This window comes from Camelus ferus, chromosome 5 (genome assembly GCF_009834535.1).
Source record: "Camelus ferus isolate YT-003-E chromosome 5, BCGSAC_Cfer_1.0, whole genome shotgun sequence".
Classification (NCBI taxonomy): Eukaryota; Metazoa; Chordata; class Mammalia; order Artiodactyla; family Camelidae; genus Camelus; species Camelus ferus.
The window spans coordinates 7,506,199-7,520,961 of NC_045700.1; the positions used below are offsets into that span (position 1 = coordinate 7,506,199).

A 14,763-nucleotide genomic window follows, 5' to 3' on the forward strand; every position below is an offset into this window, starting at 1 on the left:
TCTCTCTTTATTCAGATTAGGCAACTTCTGTCTTCTAATTTAGTGATTTATCTTTTTTTCTCATTGTACTGTTGAGTCTGTTCACCAGATTTATAATTTTGGTTATTAAAATTTTCATTTCCAATTTTCCATTTGGTTCTTTTTTTTTTAATAATAAATCTCCTTTTTTTTGGTCTTAGGTTTTCTATTTTTTCATGTTTCAAGCATGTTTACTGTTGCTTTTTGAAGCATTTTTATCGTGGCCACTTTAAAATCTTTGTCAGAATATTCTAACATCTCTGTCATCTTGGTATTTCCATCCGTTGATAGTCTTTTTTTTTTTTTTAAATCTTTTTAATTTTGAGATAACCAAGATTTAGATACAGCTATTAAAAAAAAACAGAGATACTGATTGTCTTTTTAAAATTCATTGTGAGATTTTCCTGGGTCTTGGTGTGATGAGTGAGTTTCTGTTGAAACATGGACCTCTTCATGTAATGTTCTGAGCCTCTGTTTTGTTGGCTTTCTGTGATGGTGTTCTGGCTGGGCAAGAGTGTGATGTACCTTGTTACTGCCAGGTGGGGGTGGCAGTTCTACTGGCTCCCCACATGGTCCCATGATTTGTTTGTTTCTTTCTTTATTCACCCACTTGTTTCAAAGTGTCCTACGATGAATGACTGGCTGGCTAGGCATTCAGGCTTGGGCAAGGCAGACACAGGTCAGACACCAGGGAGAGGAGCGTGCAGGTGCTCAAAGGCCTGAGTGCTCACTTTGAGCTTCATGGTTGTTTCTGGGCTTTGCAGCTAAAGAGAGGAGAGTCATGTTATTATTTAAAAGTAGAAAAACAAACAAATAAAAAAAAAAAAGAAAAGGAAAAAACGAAGAGAAAGAAATAAAAAGGAAGAAGAATTTTTTAAAGTAGGAAACTGACTATTGAGAAAGGTGAAGCTTTTTCTAGAGCTGATTTCTGGAAGAAATTCTGCACAGGGGATGTGTAGATGACCTGTCCTTGCGGGGCTGTCTCAGTGAAGCCCCACATGTGTCTGCAGGGAACCCAGGCAGCTCTCCGTGCTCCGTGTGAAGGGTAGGGATGGTACCTCATGTGTAAATCTTTCTGCTGCTTCATCTTGAGCCCGATGTGGAATTTAAAGTGTTTTTTTTTTTTTTTTCATCTAGTTTTCTGTTAAGTGCTAACTTTCTTAAGTAGTGGAGCTTTCCAGACCTAGCATCCAACCCCTGGTGTCTGGATGTGCATTTCTGTGCCAGAGCGACTGGGTAGAGAGAGAAGCTTTGTCCTGGTGGCCTCCCTAGAGAGTGGTGAGGTGTGTCCATTCGATGCCTGCTGTGATCTCCTTTCCCATAGGAAATACATGTTCAGGTCATGGGTAGGCAAAAAACCAGCGTCTTCCATATAGGAGTCTTTAGGGGTGTGATTGTTGTCTTGTAGAATATGAGACTGCCAGACTGATGACTGTTTTTGCTTCATGGCTGATAAATGTCAGAGACAGAAGACAAGCACAGGACACATCCCCTGCTGTCACCACCACTGGGTGCTCTACTGGTGTAGGGAGTTGGCGGAATGCAACTTAATTTACAGTTTAACTTAAGGCAGCTTTGTGGTTAATTGCAAGACTAGACTCTGAATTATTTTCATTTATGTAATTTTCTTCTAGGGACTTAAAAATAAGTCCTTAATTGTAGAAGTTTTCAAACATACACAGTAGAGAGAATAGTATAATGAAATACCACTTACCAGTAGTACATTCTAACAAGTTATTTTATTGTCCTTTGAAATAATCCCCTAAATGTTACCTTTCATGAGCCAAGTATGCTGGGAAATTTGTTGAAATTTTGTTTTTATTTTGCATTTTGTTTCATAACATGAAAATGGTGTAGAGTTTTCCTCTCTGTCTCGGAAATGTGTTGCTTGGTAAGTATTGACTTTGTAATTTTGTGTTAAAAAATTTTATACCGTGTTAACAGGAGGCAGTATACTATGGTGGATGAGAGTGGTCTGTCCCGTGTGCCATGCCCACCTGGGTGACCTTGGGCAAGCTCTCTAGGCCTCAGTCTCTCCTCCATGGAATGCATGCACTGCTGCTACCTCTCGATGGTGCCTGTGAGGGTTACCTAATGTGTGTAAAGTGCTCAATACCGCTTGCCGCACGTGTCAAGCACTGAAGTGTTACCCGTTATTGTTACCCATTTGATCAGCATTGCAGTAAACTGCCCATGACGTTGAGAGGTTGGATGTTTTCTCTCGTTTTCTAGATGTGAATGAACTGAAGGAATGTCTTTCTGTGTTGGTCAAAGAGCAGCAAGCTCTGGCCGTGCAGTCAGCCACCACCACCCTTTCAGCCCTGAGACTCAAGCAGAGGCTTGTCATTTTGGAACGCTATTTCATTGCCTTGAATAGAACTGTTTTCCAGGAGAATGTCAAAGTTAAATGGAAAAGCAGCAGCGCTTCTTTGCCTCCTGTGGACAAAAAAAGGTAATAATATAATGAAGAAAGAATCCTGATACCAGCTAAATATAAAACTCAGACTGTTTTATTTGGGAAAGTTTAATTAATGCTCTCAGCGTAGCCTCTTCTTTCATGTCATCCTTGCGTTCCCTTTTTTCATGTTCCGTATAATCTGAAGAATGATTTTCCTGTTTGCTCATAAAGCAACAGGGTATGAGCAGTGCTATCTGTACCATCATTTTAAAATAGAAGACCCTTTTCTATCAGTAACTGTAGAAGCCAGTCAGAAGTTTAAACCAGCATGTCCAGATTCGAAAATGGGATCTGAGTAGTACATCCTTTTTATTTTGACTTGTTTGGGTGCTGGGTAGGAAGTTGTCAGACTGCCGTGGTGCTCAGCTGGTCTAGCTGGGGCATTCTCTTCTTAAAGAGATGCTTTCAGGCACATGACCTTCAATATATTGGCATACATCAGCAGGTCTCCTTTGAAGCATTAACTAGTAGCCACTAGAATGCTCAAGATTTGTGTAAAATTGTACTTTTCCAAAATACAGCAGTCTACCAGACTTTTGTTCCCCGAAGTCTAGACTAGATTTCCAGATAGAACTCATTTTATGTAGTTAAGTGAGTTGATGTTCTTTGATTGTAATACTGACTTTCACTCGCTATAAAGTGCATGGGAAGTACAGGAGGTGGAAAGAAACAGGTGGAAAAAACCGTATTTTTCCATCCAGAGACATAAAGTGCTATGGGTAGCACGTTTCCTTGGTCTTTTCCTTGAATCTGGTTGAATTCACATTACGTGTCATGTATTTGATCGTAGTTTTAAGATAAACCAGGTGACAGAGGGTTCCTGCCCGTGTGGTGATAGCCAGTGGCACAGTTCTTTCGTTCCTTCTTTTTTTTTTTTTAGTGTTTTTTTCTTTTAATGAGGGGAGATAATTTGGTTTATTTATGTATTTGTTTTTGTAATGGAGGTTCTGGGACCTGGGGCCTCATGCATGCTAGGCATGCACTCTACTACTGAGCTATACCCCTCCCCTCCTCTTCGTTCCTTCTTGAGTGGAAGGTGGGCAGCCGCCTGCGATGGTGATGCCCAGGGAGGGTCTGTGTATGTGGGGGGTGGTTTCTAAGAGTCTCTGAGCACTTCCGTTGAGTCAGCCTGCACTTCCTAAGATGCAGGAGTGGCTGAAAGCCCAGCTGACTCCCTCTGTGCTCTTTCCTTTGTGGTGATGTAAGAGCTGATGGATTTGTCGAACTCTTTCTTTCATTAAATGGAGGAAATTTCTACAATTAAAAAACTTTTTTTTTATTTTGACATAATTTGTGAATTCACATGCAGTTGTAAGAAATAATACAAAGAGATTCCTTACACCTTTCACCCAGTTTCCGCAGTGGTAGCCACTTGCAAAATTAGTACAAAATCATCATAACTAGGATATCAACTTTGATACATTTTACCTGTCTTCCTCTGATTTCCCATTTTATGTGCCCTCAATTCTGTGTGTGTGCATGTTTCCATGTGGTTTTATCACAGGTGTAGATTTCTGTCAGCACTGCCACAGGCAGGGTACGGGACAAGGATTCTTTTTTATAGCTGCACCCATTAAAGCTGTTCTCCATATCTATTTGTAACCTTTGAGGTTGACTCTTCCACTCGGCATTATTCCCTTAAGATTCTGTCCATTAGGAGGTGCACGTGTCGTCACTGGGGAGCAGGATTCCATGGATGGAGGTCCCACAGCTTGACCCCTCACACGCTCACTTATTTATAATTTTTGAGTATTATGAGTCAAGCTCCTATGAATATTTGTGCACAGGTGTTTGTGGGAGCCCAAGTTCATCTCTCTGGAATAAATGCCTTAGGGTGCAGTTGCTGGGCCTACGTTTAGGTTTGTGAGACATTGCCATTCTGTTTCCAGAGTAGCCGTGCCATTTCACAGTCTCACCAGCCATGTCTGAGAGGTCCAGTTGCTCCATACCCTCATCAGCACTTGGTGTTATCAGTTACTTACTTTAGCCACTGTCGTAGATGTGTAGTGTTATCTCCTAAATTTGTATGGCTTTCTTTCCCTGATTTCTCCACTTGTTGGGTAGTAGTGGGTTTTACCTTTTTTGTGGAACTAGCTATGGATTGGATAGTTGATTGGTGTGGATGGGGGTGGGTCCAAGCTATTTCTATTTGTTTTCTTAAGTATCTATAAAAGAGAGAGCCGCTTGTTGAAGATTTAGCAATTTTTATACTGTCCAGATTTAGGACTGTTGGGCTCTTTCTCAGGGACAGGGTCATGGTTGGTGAGGGGGCTGCAGCTTCATGCTTCTCCTGGGGTGGCTTTCTCAGAGGGAGCCCTGTGCCGACTGCTCCTCCCACCTCTGAATTGACTCAGCTTGTGTACTTCCTGGATTTAGACCACATATGTTATTGTACAGTCAGTGTCTTGTAAAGCTTGTAATTCTCATTCAGTCTAAGCTTCTTTATTCCTTTAAGATAAAAGATACTCCTTTAAGATAATTGTTTTAAGATATTCCTGTCTCCCAGGCACCCAGTCCCCTTGTAGGAGGCAGCGACTGGGTAGTTTCTTGTGTTTCCTGATAGAACTCGCCAAGCACACACCCTACGCTATTCAGCATTCACAGACGTAGCATTCCAGCTGCCTCTGTTGGGTCCACGTTCCATACTGCTAGTTTGACTTGATATTGTGTCTTGAGGAGATCATTCCATATCAGTACCCATCTTTTTTTTTTTTAATTAAGGTGTAGTCAGTTTACAATATTGTGTCAATTTCTGGTATACAGCACAGAGCTTCAGTCATACATGGATATACTCAGTACCCATCTCTAATAGCCTTTGCCCCAAAAGCAAATTATAATAAACTCGAGGAATAGAGTATATTGTAGAAATACTCAGCAGTACAGAGTTGAAAATAAAATCGCTTATGACCATGCATGATTGAGTTTCCATTGTCCACACATTTTTGTATTCTAGTTTTTTTTTTAAGATGATTTTTATGGTATACCATTATATAACTTCTTAAAACATGCAAAATGAAACCATCTTGTTAAATTAACATATATAAGTAGTAAAAAGCCTAAAAAGGTACCTGAGAATGATCAGCACTAAATTCAGGAGAGGATAACCTCAGCAAGGGCGGGGGCGGGGGCGGGGGCCGGGTGAAGGAAAACAGCACAAAAAAGGGGCCTGCAAGCCAGGCGGTCACAGAGGCCTGAACAGGGGGAGAAGCGGCGCAGATCCCACAGGCCTGGGTGTGAGTCTCGGGCACTTATCCTGTTGTGCTTGGGGTGCTCCCCACCCCTCATCTGCTTTTTCTTTACTTCATGAGGTATGAGGTTTAACCCCCCCTTTTATGCATTTATCTGTTTATTTTCTGTTTACCATCTCTCCCTCCTCAACTACTAATATTAGCTAGCTTCCTGAGATTTTTTCATGACCATTCTCACAAGTCATTTAACATTCTTTGTAAATACCTTTTTTTTCCCCTCTCAAAGAGAAAACTTTTTGTTTACAAAGGATGTTTGATAACAGTTTTTAAAGCGTGAAACTTGAAGTCATTTGTGATCCTATCTCATGAAACCCATTGATCAGATTTTGGGAGAAAGCCTTCCGTATTATTTATTGTATTTTAGTAATTGCACATGCCTCTGACTGACCAGTTCTCACAGTCCACGTGTATGTTGTCCGCAGTTCCCGGCCCACGGGCAAAGGCGTGGAAGGCCTCGCGAGAGTTGGATCCCGAGCCGCTCTCTCCTTTGCCTTTGCGTTCTTGCGCAGAGCCTGGCGGTCAGGTACGTGTGCCAGTGTGTTCTGTTTTCTGCCACATCAGTATTTGTGGGTTCTCTTCTCACTTCTGCCACCACATGCCCCTGGGTTGATCCCAGGTGCTCTCTGTGCCTCATTTTCCTTTGTAAAATGAGAGGCTTCAAAGCCTGTTTGACTTTTCAGGTCTGTGTTACTTGAACAAAAAAAAAAGTAGGGGTGGTTTGTATGCACACATATCCCAGGTAAACCACTGCAGTGCCTTAGTGCAGATTTATTTTCTAGGAGAGCCAGAAATTAGCATTGCTCACAGGAGAGTCATAAAAGAAAGAATTGACCTTGAGATAACTGTTATATTTTGGTCTCTGAGTTCTTGGAGTAGCCAAGAGGAAAATGAGATTGAAAATGTGGCAGTGGCATTCTCTCCCTCTGGGGGAAGGAGATCCGCCTTGGGAGTGGGGCGAGCCCTGCCCATGTTGCTACTGGGGATGGGCGGCCTCATCTGCCGTGTGTGTGCCCAGGGGAGGACGCAGGACCTCTGCAGCGAGCTGTTGCAGGAGTCCCTGGATGCCCTGAGAGCCCTGCCCGAGGCCTCGCTCTTCGATGAGAGCACAGTGTCTTCCGTGTGGCTGGAGGTGGTAGAAAGAGCAACCCGGTTCCTTCGGTCTGTTGTGACGGGGTAAGTCACATCTCACTGTGTGAATGGTTCTGGCATGTTTCAGCTTGTCTCACCTTCTCCTTAGAGCTAAGAAACCTAGTAGGTTGGTTCCTGGTGTGTGTTTGCAGCACATCCTCAGCAGTAGGATTCCAGGTCTTGGTTCTCAGCTTTTTGAACGTGTGCCTCTCGATATTCTGATTGGATCTAGCAATCTGTCACATTGAATGGGATGGGAAATGGAGAATGCTTTTGCGATTTATTTTTCTCAGATGTTTTATGATAATGAGCTCCTGCTGTGTCCCCCTTAGCGCACGTGCAGGTGCCGCCATTTTGAGTGGCAGATGTTGTCTCAGGACAATATGGGGTTAAACAGTTGCTCAAATTCGAAATCTTCAAACCTGCAGCCAGTCTTCTTAGTGTAAAAAAATTTGAATGTGGATCGTTTTTCTGTAAGGAAAACCATGAACTCTGGTTTTGGGTGCTATGTATTTTGGTTAAAGGTTTTTAAGTTTGAAGAAAATGTATATACTCAGTACAGAATTCAGCAACAAAGAGGAAAAGGGAGTCTTCTCATTCCCTTCACCAGATGCCACTGCTGTGTCCCTTCCAGCAAGCGGGGACATCAGTGGTCTCTGTGCGTTGGCTGTGACTTTGGCTCCCTGGAGTGCTTTCGTGAAGGCATTGCCATGGGGTTTGGGGGTGAGTTCCCTGAAAAAGGCTTGGAATTGATTTTAAAAATTCAGCTGTAATAGTGGTTTTGGAAGAGCCTCCCTCCTCCTTCTTGGGTTAAGAAGACTTATTATTTATTACTGGGGAACAAGGCAAAGTTAAAATTATTTCTTTGATCAGAGATAAAAATAAGCATAGATGTTTTATCTGGAATCTTAGATGGTTTTAGAAATTGATTCTTCTCCAGTTCTACAGAAGAATGTTGATACTCTAATAGCCTCACATGTCACTGAAACTAGAAACATGTCTAAACATTTTTCCACTTGTGTTTTGGATGATGTTATAGGTAGTCTTATGCTGCAGCAACTTGGAGTATGTCTTTTAACATAATCATCTTATAGTATCTGAATTAACACTTCTAATAAAAGCATATCCTTACAAGTTAAGTCGCACACTTTAGAATCTCTGATTAAATTTGAGTAAGCAAGTCTTGGAGACTTGATTCTAAATATTAAAAATGTATTTCTCCATGGAAGAGTGAATATAATTAATTTAACATTAATGACATGCTCATTTTAACATGCTGTCTTTAAGCTCTGTTGTTCCTTTGGCCCTGCATCCTCCGCTGTCATTTCAGGGATGTTCATGGAACGCCTGGTACCAAAGGGCCGGGAAGCATACCCCTGCAGGACCAGCACCTGGCCCTGGCCATCCTGTTAGAGCTGGCTGTGCAGAGAGGCACTCTGAGGTGAGGGGAGCCACAGGCCCGGAGTACTGTAGGGAGACGCCCTGTGTCTGAGCAGCTGTTGCATTTTATCTGCATTTCATATTTGTGATTGTAACAAATGTGTGATGTTGTGTGATCAGAGAAACGTGTCCTAGGAAGGGCCCCCTTCTTCCAGATCCTGGGCACACTTAAAGTTTTCTTCACTTCTTTTTTTATGTTCAACTTTCTAGTAGTCAAAGGAACTGTCCTTTTTTTGTTTGTTTCTTAATTTTCTTTAAATAGTTATTTGTATTCTATTAATTTAAGGTCCTAGAAATTCCCTGTTAGAAAGTGCTATTTGAGCTTCTTAACTGATTGTACATTTCTTATCCACAGAAGATGGGTGTCTTGTGCTAAAATCTTGGCATTTGTTTATAGTGATTTTAATGCCAAGAATTGTTTTCATGGCTTTGTTTTAGTTTCCCGTCAAATCTAAAGTATTTCTTCAATTTCATTTAGCCGTCTGCTTTTACTTTTGACAGACTGTGGGAAAAAAGTTACTCTGTTTTTCTAGAGAGTAAAGATATTTTCTCTCTTAGCCAAATGTTATCTGCCATACTGTTGCTGCTCCAGTTGTGGGACAGTGGGACTCAGGAAACTGACAATGAGCGGTCTGCCCAGGGCACCAGCGCCCCCCTCCTCCCTCTGCTGCAGAGGTTCCAGAGCATCACCTGCAGTAAAGACGCCCCTCATACAGAGGCTGACGCTCACGTAGGTGTCATCGCGAGACTCGGCGCTTACGTAACTTTCTTTGTTTCAGTTACGTTGTAAAGGAGTTAGTCTTTTACAAACAAGACCGGATCACACGTCTGTGGTGTAGTTGCCCCAGGGGGAGTGTGTATTTGGCAGTTGCAACAGCGAGTCAGGTGTGGAGCAGGTGTGGGAGGTCACGGGGCAGAACATCCCAGGAGCACAGTCAGATTCTGTGCAGCAGCTGAGGGGTGGCCACAGCCAGCTGCGTCCTGCAGACCCCAGGCCCTCTGTTTGTTCTGGAGTGTGTGTTTAGCAGGAGGAGTGTGTCTCTTATCACACAGCAACTTATGCTTTCAGGGAGACCCACCTGCTGCCTTGCTGGCCACGCAGTCTGTGCGGGACTGGAGTCGTCGAGCCCTTTGTGTTTGTGGGTTTGGTGCTTGTTTGCTCCCAGCAGCCACATGCATTGTCCTCTGGCTGTGATGGGGCTGTGGAAGACAAAAGAAGGCACTCTCCCCTCCACGTGGGAGCAAGTTAGTAGAGGCAGGAAGATGGGTAAAAATCCTGACAGTATTTCAGGAACAAAGCGTGAAAGTCAAGTGCGTCCTTAGGGGACTTGCAGTGATGACCTGGGGAGGCGGCGCGGGTAGGGGAGGGGAGGCCGTGGTGGGGAGGTGCATGTGTCTGGTCCAGGGGTGGTGCTCCACCGTGAGGCCTCACTCTGTCTGCGCTGAGAGTGCACACGGGTCGCCTGCTGGTTACTTCGGATTGATTTTGTCCTGGCCTGAGGAGCCAGAGAAGTCTTCTATTCCCTCTCCACACCCCTCCGTGTGCCATTTCCGGGGAGCACCTCCAATCAGCGAGCAGCAGCTCTACTGGTGTCACAGAGCCGAGTCTGGAGTGCACACTTAAAAACAAGTATTAGAAAAAGAGCATTGGAAGTAGTGGCTCACCATGACGGCCCTTCCTGGGCGCAGGGCACCACAGGAGGTGTGTTATCGAAGCCATCACTGTGTTTAGTCCCAGGATGTTGAGGCTGGTGGCCGAGCAGGGCCTACCTGGGCCTAAACCCCTGAGACCGCTGCCTTTTTAGAGGTACAGGTTTGATCTTGCAGGTCTTTTCTGGAAAGACTTAGCCATCCTGTTTCAGCCTAATTATTCTATTACTTTGCAGTCATTGATGGTGATAAGGCTCTTCTGCCTTTAGAAGAAGTAGAATTAGTCCTTCATGTGCAAATAAACTTAGGTTTTCTGATGAGCAGGCAGCATGTAGATTAAAGTAAGTGGGTTTTGTTTGCAGTTTTCAAAGCTATGTTGAGGTACAGGGCTGTGTTCCCAGGAAGCTTGCTCTGTGTTCTTTGAAGGGCCCTAGGGGTGGGGAGCCTGCAGGGTGGCTGGGATGTGTCCCTTAGCTGTGTGAAGTCAGCGCACAGGGGACGGATGTGTAGACATGGGGGCGGTGCCAGGTGCAGTAGGTGTATAGATGTCAGCGCATCGGCTGCACTTTTTATTTGAGAGTCAGAAAGCAGCAGATTTATAAAGAATGTCTAACTGTGAATACCCAGGAGTGGTTAAAGGCTAATGGTGGTACTTAAATTTTCTCCACCGTTTCGTTTCTGAAGATGCTTCTTTACATTTCTTCTCTAGCTTCTATCTGGCCCTCTGAGCCCCAATGAGAGTTTCCTGAGGTACCTTACTCTTCCTCAAGACAACGAGCTTGCCATAGACTTACGACAAACTGCCGTGGTTGTCATGGCCCACTTGGACCGCCTGGCCACCCCCTGCATGCCGCCTCTGTGCAGCTCCCCGACATCTCACAAGGTATGTGTGGAAGCCGTGTTGATTCCCTGTGCTTGTGCTCCTGAGTTCTCATTCTGTACCTGGGTCTGGAACTGGGGTGGAGCTGGCTTTCAGCTCATAAACATGTGCACACTTAAAGGTGTTGCTAGTGATGAGCGATGAGCAGGCCGAGGCGCACAGGGTCCCCCCGGGACCCAGGTTCCAGATGCAGGTGGCGCAGCCCCAGAACCCCCTGTGTTCACACAGCCACGTGCTGTGCTGCCTTCCTCTGATGTGTCTGACACTAATCTACGTGGGGGGGGGGGCGCCTGCCACAACCACCGAGTGTCGCACACGGTCACATCTGGTCATCACGCCACCGCCCCGTTGTGCGGAGAAGGAGGCTGCCATTGGGAGTGGGGGTGAGCTTTACCAGGGTCACACAGAAGAATCCTGGCTTTGAAACCAGGTTTTTCAAGTTTTAGTTTTTAATATGAAGAGTATTTATTGCATTTTGCTGTTACTTATTTTTTCCAAATAAGTAATACATTCACGTGGTTCCAAAATAAAAACTAAATGCAAAACCACAGTCAGTTCCTCCCCCCCACCTCCCTTCACCCAAGTTTCCGTCTGTGGCTTCTCACCTTTCCCATCTCTTACGCATCCCGTCAGCCTTCTCCGGAATGACTGTCAGTGCCAGCACGCTGCATCACTTCTGTGGCTGGTTTTCTCACTGAGCAGTGATACTGAGGAGCTCTCTGTAAGCAGGGCTTCTCTGTTTATCTTTAAAAGCAGCCCGGTGGCCCATGAGTGACTGTATCGTGACTTTAAGATCAGCCTCCTATCGGTGGACGCTTGTGTTACTGGAGGTTTGCTGCTCAGCTGCTGCTGTGATGGCTGCCCCGCACCTCTGCTCCCCTGTGTGCGCGTGCGCAGCGCCGACACACCTGCTGTGCCGGACACGTGAGCTGAGTGTCCCCACATTGCTCTGCTGTGGCTTGATCCCTCTCAGCTCCACCAGCAGCGGGACACTTGTCTCCCAGGCTGTGCTTAGGCCTTCGGGTCCCTGCCTGTAATAGTACAGAATGGTAACCTGATGTGGTTTGAGCATTTCAAAATATGTTTAAGGTCTCCTTGTTCTCCTTTTTACTGGACTCTGTTGAAGTGAAATGCTGTGGAAACATTTTCGATCACTTCATCTTACACTAACTTGAGGCAGTGTGTAATGATCTGAGTTATTTCGATTTTTAAAAAAAATATTTTTATTGAAGTATAGTCATTTTACAATGTTGCATCAGTTTCTGGTGTCCAGAACAACACTTCAGTCATATAAGAACATACGTATATTAGTTTTCATATTCTTTTTTACCATAAGTTACTACAAGATAATGACTATAGTTTCCTGTGTTATACAGTAGAAGCTTGTTTTTATCTATTGTATATATAGTGGTTAGTATCTGCAAACCTCGAAGTCCCAGTTTATCTCTCCCCACCTGCTTCCCCCACCGACCGCCCCGGTAACCATAAGTTTGTTTTCTATGTCTGTGAGTCTGTATTTTGATATTTTGAATCAGCTTCTTTCTTTTCTTGCTTTGTTTTGATCTTACTGTATCTCAGTGTTACTCCTTGCACAAATTATTCTTTCTTTTGACTCAGAAAGAACTTTTCTGGCTGCCGTAAAGAAAATATTTTCTTACTTTATCTGACAGGGATCATTGCAGGAAGTCATAGGATGGGGGTTAATTGGATGGAAATACTATGCCAACGTGATTGGTCCAATTCAGTGCGAAGGCCTTGCCAGCCTGGGGGTCACGCAGATCGCCTGTGCGGAGAAGCGCTTCCTGATCTTGTCCAGGAATGGCCGGGTGTACACGCAGACCTACAACAGTGACACGCTGGTGGGTGCTGGGCTCACTTCCCCTGGGGGTCTCTCTGCTATGGATGCTGCAGAGTTCTTGTCTTTCTTTATGCCGATTGATTTCTGAAGATTTATAAGCAAAATCATTATATATTATTAGTCGTGTTTAAAAATCTTAATCGCAATCATTATTGTCAGGATTTGGGGGCAGAGTTTCTTAGTTGTTAGGCTCCGAAACTCCTTCTGGTGCCAATTATAGCCAGCCATTGTTCTCGTTAGACTGTGGGGGCCAGGAAGTGACAGTAAGGACCCATGGGGACAGTGGCAGATTGGGACGTGTGTCCAGCTAAAGGAGGGTGCCCTTCACCTCTGGCTGCAAAGTTCCCTCCTGCGGGGGCGGCTCACTCCTGCTGCCGAGCACGTGCAGGCCGCCTGGCCCCTGTCGTTCTGTTGGTGCTGGGCAGGGCGGCTGGACAACCGACTGGCAATGACCCGAGGTTCATGTTTTTCAGTTCAGGAGGGGTTTGTTCAAGTAAGGTACCTAGTTGAGGCGAGTCGTGCTGTTTCCTTTGACCTGGGAGTGCTTACTAATTTTCTTCCTGTTTTTACCCTTTCAGGCCCCACAGCTGGTCCAGGGTCTTGCCTCCAGAAACATTGTAAAAATTGCTGCCCATTCCGATGGTCACCACTACCTGGCCTTGGCAGCCACTGGAGAGGTGTACTCCTGGGGCTGTGGGGACGGTGGACGGCTGGGCCACGGGGACACTGTGTACGTATGGCTGGTTCCTGTAACCAACACTCTATCCTTTTGTGTTGCCGTATCCAAAGGGGTGGCACAGAAAAGTGTGTGAGGTGTTTTCCATCTGCTTGGACATGTAGGGCCAGGATGGAGAGACTGCCAGGATGGATCAGCCCCCCGGCGACATGGTGGGAGTCCTGCCCTCAGTACCGAGGGTGACTTCACTCGGCCTTTGTGCCCCTCCCCCCAGCTTTGGCTACACCAGTTTTAGCCACATCTGCCACACCGCCACGGTGGAGTTTTCTAAAGCGAACCCCACATTCCTCCTCCTTCATTCACGGCTTGAGCATATCTCTATCAGAGGAGGTCCCCTCTCCTTAAGCCATACTGTCATTTTCACAGCTACAAAAATCAGCAGTTTCTTAATATCTTATTTTGTGGAAACTTTCGATTATTGTAAGGGACCAGAAATAAAACAAAAGGGTTGTTCTAAATGCAAGGCTGTGAAAATAGAATTCCAGTGGCTGCCTGAGAATCACAGGGACCCTTTCATACGTTGTTGTGACTGGAGCCTGTTGGAGAAGACACTGGCCTGAGGCTGAAATCGAAGGTGCAGCCCCACCTCCAGCGGGGCAGAGCCATGAGCAGGGGGTGGGCAGCAGCAGAGTCAAGAGGAGACTGTGGAGTGAAGACGGGCGTCCACCAGGAAGGATTCCAAACTGTGAAAAGAGCAGAGTCACGCGTCCTGGGAGCTAGCATTCAGCAGACCTTATATGCCAAACCTGACTATGTAGGGGATTCAGACAGATGTGGTAAAAAGAGAGTGGAAAAGAAGGAGTGATAAGCACAGAACTTAGAATATTGTGACTCTCAGGTTGGCAGTGGGATGGGATCAGCATAGGGTGCACAGGGCTCGAAAGGCTTGAGATGCAGGATGGAGGCATGAGTCTCCTCACTTCCCTTATGTTGTTTATCATTTAGGATGCATAAAATATTTTGTAATAGAATAGTACCCAGTTGAGGTTAAGTACTCAGTTGAGTATCTTGTCCTTTGCTCAAGGAGTTGAGGAAAGGAAAGGCGATCAGTGCCAGTGGTACACGTTGCAGAGAAACTTTGGGGCGGTTGAAACTTGAGCTGAACGGAAGAAAGGGAGATGGTTTTGGAGTAGAGTCACATGTCTCCCTCTCTGCATGTGCCCCCGCCTGTGTGCATTTATTTTGCAGGAAAATGGGTCACAGACAGTAAAGCGTGTCTTTGGAGAGGCTGGAGGAGATGTTTCCAGTCACAAAAGGCATATTCCAGGTTATAAGCATAGGACGCTTTACTAATTTTGAAAGTGAGGAATCAACTAGTGAGACTTTTCTACCCAATTAATCCTTACT

General features: G+C 45.1%; 1 protein-coding gene across 1 annotated transcript in view; it reads left to right on the forward strand.

Moving 5' to 3' along the window:
- Window positions 1–14,763, forward strand: part of LOC102509078 (E3 ubiquitin-protein ligase HERC2) — a 176,582-nt gene that overhangs the window by 34,220 nt on the left and 127,599 nt on the right. Inside the window, 8 exon segments of the mRNA XM_032479272.1 lie at window positions 2,251–2,470; window positions 6,147–6,251; window positions 6,745–6,897; window positions 8,183–8,293; window positions 8,851–9,022; window positions 10,652–10,825; window positions 12,493–12,681; window positions 13,259–13,410. Of these exon segments, the coding sequence (XP_032335163.1) occupies window positions 2,251–2,470; window positions 6,147–6,251; window positions 6,745–6,897; window positions 8,183–8,293; window positions 8,851–9,022; window positions 10,652–10,825; window positions 12,493–12,681; window positions 13,259–13,410 (1,276 nt within the window).